This window comes from Eretmochelys imbricata, chromosome 6 (genome assembly GCF_965152235.1).
Source record: "Eretmochelys imbricata isolate rEreImb1 chromosome 6, rEreImb1.hap1, whole genome shotgun sequence".
Classification (NCBI taxonomy): domain Eukaryota; kingdom Metazoa; phylum Chordata; order Testudines; family Cheloniidae; genus Eretmochelys; species Eretmochelys imbricata.
This window is the reverse complement of record NC_135577.1, coordinates 120,431,796-120,445,690: the sequence shown is the minus strand read 5'-3', so window position 1 is coordinate 120,445,690 and position 13,895 is coordinate 120,431,796. Positions and strand designations below refer to the sequence as shown.

At 37.1% G+C, this 13,895-nt stretch overlaps 1 protein-coding gene across 3 annotated transcripts in view; it reads left to right on the top strand.

The window, feature by feature from the left end:
• Nucleotides 1–13,220, top strand: part of PPM1A (protein phosphatase, Mg2+/Mn2+ dependent 1A) — a 53,815-nt gene extending 40,595 nt beyond the window's left edge. For all 3 annotated transcript variants that reach the window (XM_077819530.1, XM_077819529.1, XM_077819531.1), the window contains 3 exons: nt 2,797–2,905; nt 7,941–7,998; nt 12,254–13,220. In XM_077819530.1, coding sequence (XP_077675656.1) covers nt 2,797–2,905; nt 7,941–7,998; nt 12,254–12,283 — 197 coding nt within the window. In that variant the 3' untranslated portion in view covers nt 12,284–13,220. The remainder of the gene's footprint in view (nt 1–2,796; nt 2,906–7,940; nt 7,999–12,253) is intronic.
• Nucleotides 13,221–13,895: the final 675 nt, after the last annotated feature.

Sequence of the window (13,895 nt, the reverse complement as noted above, 5' to 3'; positions counted from 1 at the left end):
TATAACAAAATAGGTGTTTGACCAGCAAACATAGTCCAAGTAATGAGGTTAGATTATATTTTAATATAAATTTTCTTGTTGATCAATTACATAAAAGCATTTTTCATCCCATAATGTGCAGTAAAATCTTATTTTAATGTTTTCATATTAAAGTTTGTTGTACTTACTGCTGTAAAGAAGGCCCTGTATTGATGGCCATCTTGAACTACAAACGGGAATAAAAAAACCTGGCTGATATAAGAAGGTTTCTACTCTTCCCCCTTACACCTGACTATCCTTCACTCCTTTAACCTACATTCTTGCATCAATGTTGGACGCTTCTGTGGCTCACATTTAGAGCTGAAAATGTCTAACAGGAGGTGAAGTAAGAGTGACAAAACATCTTTGTGTAATCCCTTTCCAGTAAATCAGTGTTGCTTCTAAAAGGTTTTGAAGACTTGCTGGCTGAAAAGATTAATCAGTCAGTCCCAGATGTTACTCTAGTTGCACTATTACTCCAGTTACTGAGCTGGTTTGACTCACTTCTTTTTTTTTTTTAAATTAACATTCCTTAAGGTTTTTGACTCATTCTTTAAAACACATTTTGTATCATATACATACTTAATATAGTAACAGATCTGGTTATTAGATGCATGTAATCCACGGAATTAATTGAAATTGATAGTTTTAAATTAACTGGCCATTTTTCAGCAAAACCTGAAATGTTAGATTTTTAAGAATTTTATATGAAATTTCCATTCAAAACTGGAAATAAATACATTTTGAATTCTTTATTTTTAGTGTAAGTACATTTTTTCCCCACTGTCTTAAATGGTGAAAACATTTAGAAGGTTTAAATTAGGTCAGAGAAAGGGATGCAAGATGCATTGAAACAAAAGATAATTTAATAATTATTTAAAAAAAAAAAAAAGCAATGGATTGGTTCCATTTGTTGTCATCAGTGTTATTTCAGACTGTATCTATAGTTCTATCAGAGTATAAATGTATTCATTTAGTGGTGACTGTATGTTAAATGTACTGCAGCTTTAGGTTGTGAAACTGTGTAGTTTAGGCAAACTATAAATCCCTTTATTTTTGTACGGCAGAACTTTAGCTTTAGAATGATGTAGAATATACTAGATGTTGAAGATTACACAATAAAGGAACTTGGCAAACCAAATCTGAGATCTTTGCTTTTTATTCAGATTTAAGAGTGTTAGAATTCTCTTTACTAAATGCTAGACGGTAAAATATGAATTTTGGCCATAGTTCTTCAGAAAGTGGGACATTTGAGTTTTGAGATGTTTGCCTAATGTGTAGCGTCACATGTTAGATTTCTTTCCTACTTAAAATGTAGAACTAAATAGCTAATACTTTGTACTGCAAATTTTGACATTTGGTTATTTTACTGCAAGTAAGGGTATGCCAGTGTTTCCAGTGTCAATTACTTGCATAGAATCTGGCGGCAAATTGGACTAAAACTTTTTGCATGGAAGGTTGTATCCCAGAAAACCTGTTCCGTGCACACAAATCAGTTCATGAATTTGTACTATTTTTTTATTTAAAAGGAAAGTATACTGGTTTTAGATACTTTAGTGTAACATTAACTCACCAATATGAGTTTAAAATGGTATATCGTACATCTTGATTTTTTTTTTCAGTATTGGGATAAAAAGATAAATTGTAAAAATATTTAAATTGAAAGTGGGTTCTCCATGTGTTCAAACTACTTTTTTCAAATAAATTTTGGAAAGATTTTACTACATAAAGAATATTTAACTGTGCATGCGCATTTTTGTACACTTGCCATGACATCCACTTGGAGATCAGCAACTCCAAGCTGATTGATTGATAAAGTATCCTTCTTAAATAATGTCTTTGAAGGAGTTTCTAGTGTATTGAGAAATGTATACACATTTAAATGTCATGGGATAGTAGACAATTCTCATTTACCTTGTAAAAAAAATTTTAATGGATTTCACAAAACTGGAAGAAGTCTGATTCCCCTCCCCCTCCAGAGGTGATAACTAACTTAAATTCAGCTGCAGATGTGGGTGTTCAACACTTCAGAAGATAAGGCTTAAGAAATGTAGCTATCTGTAACTTTATTCTTAGCACACTTTGCTGTGGCTACTGTAGAGAGTCTCTTGCTTACCTGATGAGAGGTGGATTGTGTTTGTTGTATGTAAAATCACCTGCTGTTGAAATATCCCTTTGAGTTAAGGACAGAGTTCTATCTTAACTCTGACATTCTTGGCTCTTGTCTGTTTATGCGTGATGACTTTTAATGTTTTTATGTTAATAATCTGCAATCTGGTATAACTATATAAAGCATATTTTAAACAAAACACTTAACTTCTTGTTTCTTCAAAATATTATATTTTCTACCATGGCAATAACCTTTTAACATCCATTCATATATTTAAAAAAAAAAATGGACATTAAACCCGGCTTTTTCACAGGATGTTTCTTTGGCAAAATACAATAATTATGTTCTAGTGAAGCCTATTTAGAACTACGTAGTTTGTTTACCTGTTAAGATACCCTTTGTTATGTGATATACTAATCAAAATGATTAAAATTTTGGAAGTATAGAACTATGTGAAGAACAGATCATAGTTGGTATTTTTTTTGTCAAATATACAATAGCTTTTTACAGGTACACTGGGTTTTTTGTTGTGGCACCAAAGATTAGTGTCCAACATGGTAAATGCTGTCTTTTAAAATGTTAAACTGCTTTTTGATAAAACTGAGTGTTTCAATCTTTTCAAGTTAAATTTGGACTGCACTTACAAAAAAAGTACTTCTGATTCCCAGAGATCATAAAGAAGCAGGGTGAAGGAGTACCAGACTTAGTCCACGTGATGCGTACGTTAGCAACTGAGAGCATCCCAAACCTCCCGCCAGGGGGTGAATTGGCAAGCAAGTGAGTCTATGTTAGTGTAAATGTGCTTTTGGTCTAAATTAACAGAGACTTTTTGTAAGGCCACTCTTAAAAAATAAATAAATGTGAAATAAGGTTTATGGGGACAAAAGGGCATCCATTCTCAACTAATATCTTTCACATTTTGATCTGTTTTAAGTTCGGAAAGAAATCCATGCACAAGACTGTGGTTGATTGTGGATGATAGTTTCTAAAATTAAAAATATGTGAATGTCAAACTATAGTTGCAGAAAGAATGGACTGCTTTTAAGGGTGGCCTCCTTTGTTAATTGTAGCTTTAAAATGTTTACTGCTTTTACTTTTTAAGATGTAAGGGAAATGTAATGCATATAATGGCTCATTTTGAAAAGTAGTTTATGTACTTAGTTAACAAACAGCGATTACTCAGTGCATTTAATGCTTCACTTGGCAGCTTTCTTTGCTTTTGCTTTTTTGTTAAATTTATATCTCTTTTCTAGAATTATAAATGAGCTCTTTAGCTAATTATCCCTTTAAAGGAAATTACTGCTTCACCCTGGCTAAGCGGGGGATAGAATTTAAAGCTTTATACGATGCATTTTGATTGTTGTCTTGAAGAAATAGTCTGAAACAGACTTACTAATTTTATACATTAGCATTAAACCATCAAAGAATTCAAATCTCAAGCTCCTCTGTCCAGTAAACCAAGCAATTTTAGTACAGATTGCTCACAAACCAATATTTTTCTATTTAAAATGTATGTAATATGAATACATTATAAATCATCTATTTCAAATGTTATCATTTTCATAGTGTGGTGTTTGCTTAAGCATGATAGCTTTCTTTTAGTTGTCTTTGTAATAAATTATCTCTGTTAGTGATGTCAGTTATGACTTTCAGTGAGCAATAAACAGCTAGACTCCAGAGCAAATGAACTTCTAAAGAAGCAAAAACCTTGTTTTCATGCTAATGTTTCAGTATTTTTTTAAAAAAAAAGAGAGAGAAAACTGACCAGGCATTATGAGATGTCGAAATGGTATCTATTTTTAGAATATATTTTTCTTTGAAGCATCATAAATCTGAGTTCTTGTTGATACATTTGGCAAATCTAAATATTGTAACATTAAATTGGAATGTATATCATTCTTTTGACTCATCTTTCTAGCTCTGTTTTTTTTGTTTTTTTCCCCTTCTGTTGGGTTTGTGAGCAAGTCTCTTCTGCTGCACCTGGCTTAAGAGTATTTTTATGGTGCTAGTGAAAGTGGTGAAAACAAACACCTTTTCATGGGAGACTGTTATTTGTGTTGCAGCAGAGCTACATAACCCTGAGATGTTAGATCTGTTCTGTTTGTTATTAATCTGTTTATAGGACATAGTATATGTTACCCAATTGGACTACCTGGTTGATTTAAATAACCTAGACTGCAGCTAATTTTAAGGTAGACTGTCAGTGTTGAGACTAAAAATTGACTTTTACTCCCATCCCCTGTTGGTGTTTCTGACTTCAGGATTCTCTCGTGGGTGTTTGTGTGTGATAATTTTGCAAACCAATTGTTATGGCTTATTGGTATTGTTTTAAAGAAATATCTGCGATACCTGAAATCAACTGTGTAACTGAGCATACACTGATTTTTTTAGTCTGAGATGCAGGCATTTAGCTAGTTAGTGAACAAATGCAATAGCAGCTTAGGACCAGATTCAAGAAACCATTCCCTGTTCAGGGACAGCACTTAAAGAATCTGCTCAAATCGCAGGGAAGTCAATGGGGATTTAAGAATGTTTTTAACTTTTAAATAAAAACAATGAGGAGTCCTTTTGGCACCTTAGAGACTAATAAATTTATTTGGGCATAAGCTTTTATGGGCTATAACCCACTTCATCAAACGCATGGAGTGAAAAATACAGTAGACAGGTATGAGTATACAGCACATGAAAAGACGGGAGTTGTCTTACCAAGTTGGGTTCAGTGCTAACAAGGCCAATTCAATTAGGGTGGATGTGGCCCATTCCCAACAGTTGACAAGAAGGTGTGAGTATCAACAGAGGGAAAATTACTTTTTGTAGTGACCCAGCCGCTCCCAGTCTTTATTCAGACCTAATTTGATGGTGTCAAGTTTGCAAATAAATTCCAGCTCTGTAGTTTCTCTTTGAAGGTTTTTTTGTTGAAGAATGGCCACTTTAAGTCTGTTATTGAGTGCAGGGAGATTGAAGTGCTCTCCTACTGGTTTTTGAATGTTACAATTCTTGATGTCTGACCCAGGAATCAACCCGGCAACAAACCCCGTTGCCAACTCTGTCTGCATATCTATTCAAGGGACACCATCATAGGACCTAACCACATCAGCCACACCACCAGGGGCTCGTTCACCTGCACATCTACCAATGTGATATATGTGCCAGCAATGCCCCTCTGCCATGTGCATTGGCCAAACTGGACTGTCTCTACACAAAAGAATAAATGGACACAAATCAGACATCCAAATAAATTTGGATCCAAATTATGCCCAAATAAATTTGCTAGTTTCTCAGGTGCCGCAAGGACTCCTTGTTGTTTTTGCTGATACAGACTAACACAGCTACCCCTCTGAAACCTTTAACTTTTAAATGTGTGCTTAATTAAGTTACTGAACTGGGCCTTAATGTAACTCAAAAGGATGCTGTTGATTTGAAAATCACATTTATCTAAAAATTGTCTACTTGTAACACCTGAGATAATTATGTCTAAAAGATTAGAGAGAGGTCTGTTTTTCAGTTTGTACATGGAATATCACTTTTTGATGCTCAGTTTTGCTGTTTCCCTTGTTTATCTAGGACTTTTCAAACAGTAAGGGGGTCGGGGAAGGAAAAGACTTTTTTAAAAAAGAGAGAGAGAAATGTTATGGTAAACCCACACATTTTTCAAGGGAAATCAAGGACAGTGGTAGTACCTGAAACTACTTATAAATCTTTTATAAAAATTGACTAGATGTCAAAATGATGGGGTTCTGAAAAAGTCCTGGGTGGTGTTTGATTTGTTGTACTGCCATGCTCTGTTAAAGGAAATAATTTTCTCAATTATTTTAATTATAATACACTTTTTTTTTCTTTGAATGAGTAATTTAGAGTATTTTACTGATTAAATTTCAGGTTTGACATGATTGCATAGCTAGCTGCTTCGTCTTTGAGAATCTTTTCACAGAGACAGCATTATTATTGGGACGTTTTTATCATGCTGAAGTTAATTTATTAAAATTAGAAGCAAAAAGTTTAGTTTAAAAAGCTAAAGCTGAAATTTTTTCGGTGGAGTCCAACAATACCCTAAAACAGTATAACTTTCTCTTCAAAAATTGTACACCTTTTGGAATTCTAGACAATGGGATGTCTGGAAATGAGCAGGTAATAGATCCAGATTGTTACCCATGGCCTTATAATCAATCCCTACCTTGTTTATGCTGTCCTCAAGTTACTAGGTGATTCTTGGAAGTGGATGTGCTGATTAGGATCTTCCTTGTTCCGTTGTCCCCTTTGCTGTTGTTCTCTGCCTATCATGGATCCTCCCTGCTTATTCCTCACCCAAAGTCCCTCATTCCAAAACTAGATACACCAACCCACACCCTTGCTAGCATGCTACCAACTTGGCCCCTCCACGATACTGACCCCTTTATGTTTTCCTGTATTTCTTACGCTATCCCTGAACATATGCCTGGAGTCTGTAATAGGTCAGTTTATATTTATAAGTATTGAAAAAAATTAAAATAGCTCATTCTGAGTGTAGCCCAGTCTGCAATCATGACTAACAGAAAGACAAGGGGAAGGGCTACATTCTGCCACTTTAAGGCATGAAGATGTGAGCAGAGCACTTCTCCACCTGACCCTATTGTACAGAGTAAGAACTGAGGCATTCTTCAGCTTTGTCCCCCATTCCCCCCTCCCCCGCAAAAAAACTCCTGTCATCCAGGAAAAAAGTCTTTAAAATCTCTTACTTGTATTAGACCTTCATTTTCCTAGTTATATCATGCTTGCTGAGGAAGGCAAGTACTTCTTCTTTCCCTTAGCATTCCACTGTTTTTTAGTATTGTTGCTCTAACGAACCCCTTGTTAATCTCTTTCCTTACAGTTAGGTAAGCAGGGATCACAAGCTATTTTTATGTTTTATTATATAGCTTTGTAATTAACCCTCTACTCTGCATCCACCCCCAAAGTGCAATCAGCAAGGCACAAAAATGGGGAGGGGAGGAGTACCAAAGCCAAGCTGTTTTGTGAGACATTACAAAAATTTAAAGTTCAGATGTGAGCAAAAGGTAAATCTCAACACACTATAAACTCATTTGCTGATTTTTATCAAATTCCCCAGGAATATATCTGTTACAGGGTGAGAGATGCTATACAAAATTTCTGTTTTAAGTTAAAATTGGTTTCTTTTGAAGGATAATTGTAAAAGGGAATTGAAAATTGGGCATGCAATGGGAAGCTGCTGCTGCTACTGCTCTATTAAAAAAAAAAAAAAAAAAAAAAACCTAACAAGATTTATAATGGAAACTAACTTAAACCAAACTAAGAGTGCAGAGTTTTCATTAAGGGGTGCACAAAAAATTGTATCCAGAAAATACAAATATAGTGCTCTCTTGTGAAAAATATTATCTTTGTACATCGGTGGTGTATTATTTACTGCCACCATATCTCGCAAGCACACAAATGCATATTGTTTATGCTGCTCATCACTCTGTAACCTCCTTGTCTTATTACGTTGAAGACAAAATGTGGGCATGCCCCTGACAGTATATCAGGAGCAGACAGTCTAATTGAAAAGTCTCATATGCAAATATGTAATTTTCCATTTTGTTGGCAAAACCCTTAGGAGTGTTTACCTTTTTAAACTGTCTCTTCCTGAATCCAAAAGAGAGCACTGCATAAATTATATGGAAACATAGCTTTACTTGCAAAAAACTTAAGTTCTATACATCTTGAATCGTTTTACCATTTTTAAAGTTTTGCGTTTTAGTACGTCATGACTGCATTTAGGAAATATGTGACTTCATTTAAAAAAATCCTGAACATTTTGTTTTCTGCTTTGGTTTAGACGGAGTGTGATTGAAGCTGTTTATAACAGACTGAACCCCTATAGAAATGATGATGCTGTAAGTACTTTCATTCTCCCATCATTTCCGTCCTACCCTTTGAAATCTTTCAGCTTGTTTGTGCAGACCCTACCACAACTCTTTGAAGGGGGAGGGATTTTTTCCAAAAGTGCGTTCTGTAGACTGTGCCCTGTGAGTTCTCTTCTGCCCTTTCCCTCATCTGAACTTTCAGAACTCTCATTTGTTATCCTCTATCAGTTCAAGACTTGAAAGTCTGATTGTATTCTGTCTCTTCATTTCCACACATCTGGTGCCAGATCCCACCACTAGTAGCAGATATGGTCTTGTTTTGAGATATCTAATTTTATTTGGTTCACCCCTAATGCCACAGAGATAGTGGGAAATCTGTGTTAAAATATTTTTTATTAAGGTATCAATTTGTGAAATTTTAATTCCCCGAATTACAGGCAAAAGTGTTCTTTTTGTAACTTTCTGCTGGATGCTTAGTAGTTTAATAGTTGCTATGATTAGCATATTTACAATTCTAGTTCAGTTATCATAATTTTCTGATCATTGGATTATATTATGCTGTAACTTCCCTAATATATTTTTCACAGTGAACATGCAATAAAAACAATTTTAAAATGGGAACAGTAACTCCATTTACAACTGAATTTAGCTTTAAATTCTTGGGAGTACTTTGTCTCAGAAAGAAAGCAGTTACTTTTTAATGTCTCTGGCAACTAATACCATTAATATGATTTTTTTAATTAACAAAAAATTACATAAGTGAAATGCAGTTTGCAAATGTTTTGGCATAACAGAAGCTGTGCAGTTGGTCTTAAACTTTATTTGCTAAAGTTTACAGTGAGCCTTTTCTATTCTTGTCTCCTCCCACATCTAAGAAATTGATCCAGATCTATAACTGAAATGGAATTATCCCTGCTGGTTTTGTTCAATATCTTCATAAATGATTTGGAGGATGGTTTGGATTGCACTCTCAGCAAATTTGCGGACGATACTAAACTGGGAGGAGTGGTAGATACGCTGGAGGGGAGGGATAGGATACAGAAGGACCTAGACAAATTGGAGGATTGGGCCAAAAGAAATCTGATGAGGTTCAATAAGGATAAGTGCAGGGTCCTGCACTTAGGACGGAAGAATCCAATGCACCGCTACAGACTAGGGACCGAATGGCTAGGCAGCAGTTCTGCGGAAAAGGACCTAGGGGTGACAGTGGACGAGAAGCTGGATATGAGTCAGCAGTGTGCCCTTGTTGCCAAGAAGGCCAATGGCATTTTGGGATGTATAAGTAGGGGCATAGCGAGCAGATCGAGGGACGTGATCGTCCCCCTCTATTCGACATTGGTGAGGCCTCATCTGGAGTACTGTGTCCAGTTTTGGGCCCCACACTACAAGAAGGATGTGGATAAATTGGAGAGAGTCCAGCGAAGGGCAACAAAAATGATTAGGGGTCTAGAACACATGACTTATGAGGAGAGGCTGAGGGAGCTGGGATTGTTTAGCCTGCAGAGGAGAAGAATGAGGGGGGATTTGATAGCTGCTTTCAACTACCTGAAAGGGGGTTCCAAAGAGGATGGCTCTAGACTGTTCTCAATGGTAGCAGATGACAGAACGAGGAGTAATGGTCTCAAGTTGCAGTGGGGGAGGTTTAGGTTGGATATTAGGAAAAACTTTTTCACTAAGAGGGTGGTGAAACACTGGAATGCGTTACCTAGGGAGGTGGTAGAATCTCCTTCCTTAGAGGTTTTTAAGGTCAGGCTTGATAAAGCCCTGGCTGGGATGATTTAACTGGGAATTGGTCCTGCTTCGAGCAGGGGGTTGGACTAGATGACCTTCAGGGGTCCCTTCCAACCCTGATATTCTATGATTCTATGATATGCAGTCATTCATTGTATAACTCTTCTGCAAATGTACAGTATACAAATCTAAGTGTCATTGGTAGTCCTAGTACAGAAATTTGCAGAGTATGTAGTCAGTAAGTAAATTTCTGCACTTTGACTTGGTGCTGACTTAATTCTTTATCCATGTTCTCTGACAAACATGGCCACATCAGATTCTCACTCTGCCTATCCTAGTCCTTTCTAACTTCTGCTTTCTACTACTTGTAGTCCCAAAGGAAGGCTTAGACATTACTCTTAGAAATCATAATTTTTAAAAAGTGAATAATTCATTTTAATTCTCATGACTAATCTTCTCTCTCAGGTCCTGCAAAGAGAGAAAATCCTATTAATCCTATTAAATTCTACTTAACAGCTGAATAAGGAGTACAGGGCTCTACATCAGCTCCACCAATCTAAAGTAGCGAGAGATGGCATTGCTCAGATATACTCTAAACAGCAGCCTCTTTCCTCTTAAAGTGATGCCTCTGACTGTGTAAACACAATCTTGCTAACAACTTCTGATCAGTTAAACTGATGGGCAGTCCAGTATTCCTCATTCAACTTTTTTCTGTTAAATTCTTTGTGCAGAGGGGAAAGAGGATGAAAAAAGTATGAGGAGGGAAAGAGGAATAGAGCATAACTTATATAAGGACATTCCAAGACACACAAAACTATGTTAAAATGGAGTTAAGGCTAATAGTTTAATAACTTGAAGGTAAAAGTGTTACAGGGATGTTGTAATTATCCAAGAACCAAATATTGCAAATTCAGATCATTCAGAGTGAAGGCTACACTTAAAACAAACCTAAACATATTAAAGTATAGAAATGTACAATTAAGATACCCATACAACCTTAACTCTTCCCTGTAGCGATACCATATGGCCATTTTAGGGTTCATGGTTCCAGATTATACTGATTTTTAATAGTTTTTGCAATATTTTCCCCCTTGTATCATTACAAGAGAAGAATTTAGGTTGCTTTTGGTGCCCTGTATATTTTCCATATCTTAACATGTTTAAATTTCTTTTAAATTTAATCTTAACTCTCAATAAATTACTTATGATGTGACTTAGATTCTAAGCCTTCCTTACAGCAAGAGGGTTGAGAATAGGGTTGCCAGGCATCTGGTTTTCGACTGGAACGCCTGGTCGAAAAGGGACCCTGGTGGCTCCGGTCAGCACCGCTAAAAGTCCGATTGGCACTGCAGTGGGGCTAAGGCAGGCTCCTTGCCTGCCCTGGCTCCGTGCGGCTCCTGGAAACAGCCAGAATGTCCCTGCAGCCCCTAGGTGCAGGTGTGACCAGGGAATCTCTGCACGCCGTCCCTGCCCTTGTGCCTGGGAGCTGGACATGCTGGCTGCTTCCAGGAGTTGCAGGGAGCCTGCCTTAGCCCTGCTGCATCTCCGACTGGGAGCCGCCTGGGGTAAGCGCCACCCGGCTGGAGCCTGAACCCCAACCCACACCCCAACCCCAGCCCTGAGCCCCCTCCTGTATCCAACCCCCCTCCCACACCCCAACCCCCTGCCCCAGCCCAAAGCTCACTCCTACACTCCAAACCCCTCCTCATCCCTGGCCTCACCCCAGAGCCTGCACCCCCTCCAACACCCCAACCTCCTATCCCAGCCCAGAGCCTGCTCCCACACTCCAAACCCCTTTGCCCCAGTCTGAAGCTCCCTTCTGCACCCTAAACCCTTCATCCCAGGCCCCAGCTTGGAGCTCGCACCTCTCCTGCTCCCCTGCCCCAGCCTAGAGCCCACTCCTGCACCTGAACCCCTCATTTCTGGCCCCACCCTAAAGCCTGTAGCCCCAGCCAAAGCCCTCACCCCCTCCCACACCCCTGCCCCAGCCCAGTGAAAGTGAGTGAGGGTGGGGGGGATGGAGTGAGGGGTGGGGCCTCGGGGCAAGGGTGTTCAGTTTTGTGTGATTAGAAAGTTGGCTACCCTAGTTGAGAAGGCAGTCAGAGTAGGTAGAACATAATTAAGAATAACAGGAAATATGCTCCCTGTGAACTTAGCACACCTACAAGAAATTGTCCAAATAGATACATTTAGTGTACTGTACATTTTAGGTTATACTGGTAATGTTTTTGAATGTGCTGGTTTTGAAGTTAACAATTATTTTGAGCAGCTTTAAACATTTAGAAAACATAAAGTATATTACATTTTAGACCAGGGGTTAAACTGCTTTAGTGCTAGTTAATATTTACTGAATTAAAATAGTTTAATGAATGTAGATTTTTGCATGTTGTTAGGAATAGTGTTTTACAAGTATCTAGTATGAAACCCTTCATTAAAAGGGAAAGACTCCTACAATTATCCATATTTTTACCCTTTTCAGTCTGGATTATCCAGAAACTGCTGTAATTTTGGGCACTCCAGACTTTAAAGGGTTCCTTCTTTTTTCTCTATTAAGGACTCTGCGTCAACTGATGATATGTGGTAAAACTGCCCATCTAGCTGTGGAGTTTACATTCATCCTCCAGTTGAAAGTGCAGCCCAACCTCAGTGACCCTTCTTAACGTCCATCCTCAACCTTATTTAAAGAAGGGATTATGATGTGTTGGTGAGAGTGACTACACCAGAAAACTACAGCAGTACGACATCTAGCCCAGGAACTGATGTTTTTTTTGTAAAACAGACTTCTGTAAACGTGATTTCAAACCATAATTCATGTTGTAAATCAGACTCCAGCAATTTATGTTGTATGATTTTGTTTTTGTAAAGTGCAATTGTCCTTGTACAAAATGCTCATATTTAATTATGAATTGCTTTAAATCACTATAAAGGTTAGAAGAAATGTTTGGCTTGTTGTGTGATGCAACAAATATATAGCCCTTTAAATTTATGTTGTGGTTTTGGATTGCAAGGAGCAGCAGCCTAGCCAGCTAGATGCTCAAGAGGTGCACAAAACTGTAAGATTACTTTTTATTTTATATATAAAGATGAAGATTCGGACAATTTATCCCAACTGTAGTATATGAATTTGCCTGGCAGTGGGGAAAAATAACTAACATACTGCTCGTTCTCCAACAAATCTATCTTTTTGTGTTTTCTATTGCTATTTACTATGGTCCCAGTCCTGCTGCCACTTTAAATCAATGAGGGTTTCGGCTGTGACTTCAGTGGAAGCAGGATCGTGCTGTATAATACAGATCAATCATAAGTATATGAATTTTGAGGTTAGAATGCCTTGATTCTTTGCACCTCTTTTTTACAAACCCTTACCCAAAATTACTAATCAGTTGAGCAAGAGGGAGCAACTTTCTACATACAGTAGGAGTCTGCAGCATTTTTACTATCCTGATTGGCTGAGTCTGCTGCTGTTCCAAGTAAAATATTCTGAATTCCATTTTATCAATAAAGCTTGATTTAACAAACAAGACACTTAATCTTATATGTGTAATTCCTCTTTTTTTTCCTGCCTTTTGAAATTCTGTGCCATTGTAAATGAGATTTCACATGTGAAAAAATATTTTTAATAATTGGTAGCCCATTTTTAAAATGGGGAAAACTTTGACTGTTGCCCAAGGCATAGACAGACACTGGAACATGTAGTGGGTTTAATCTGTTACTCTATTTTACATGGATTTATTTCAGGCTTTTTGTTTTTCACTAAGATGAGTATCAGTTTGAATTTGCCTACTGTTTAATGAAAATACATTTGTCAAAGCCTGACAATCTTAACATTTTATGGCATGTGTGTTTTTAATTGACCCACTTATTTAGAATGAGAAACTAGCGGTTAAACAGTATTTGTGATATGAAATATAGCATGTTGACAATATGTAACTGTTGGTCATTAAAATTAAATTCTAAATTAAAAATTTATAAGGGTAATAAACATAAACTAAATTGATTTAAGCTTAACTTTCTCCCATTGAACATACAAAAAGTAAGTGTTCAAATCAGTCGTGTTTGCAAAACTACTGTTTTGTGCACCTTGTATTCTTGTCGTCTTAGGTTGAGGATATTGTGTTTGTTGTTAATATTTAGTTTACTTTAATCATTCAGTAGGCAGAGTCCCCAAAAGGAAAATCAGTAAAATATAAGTAGCT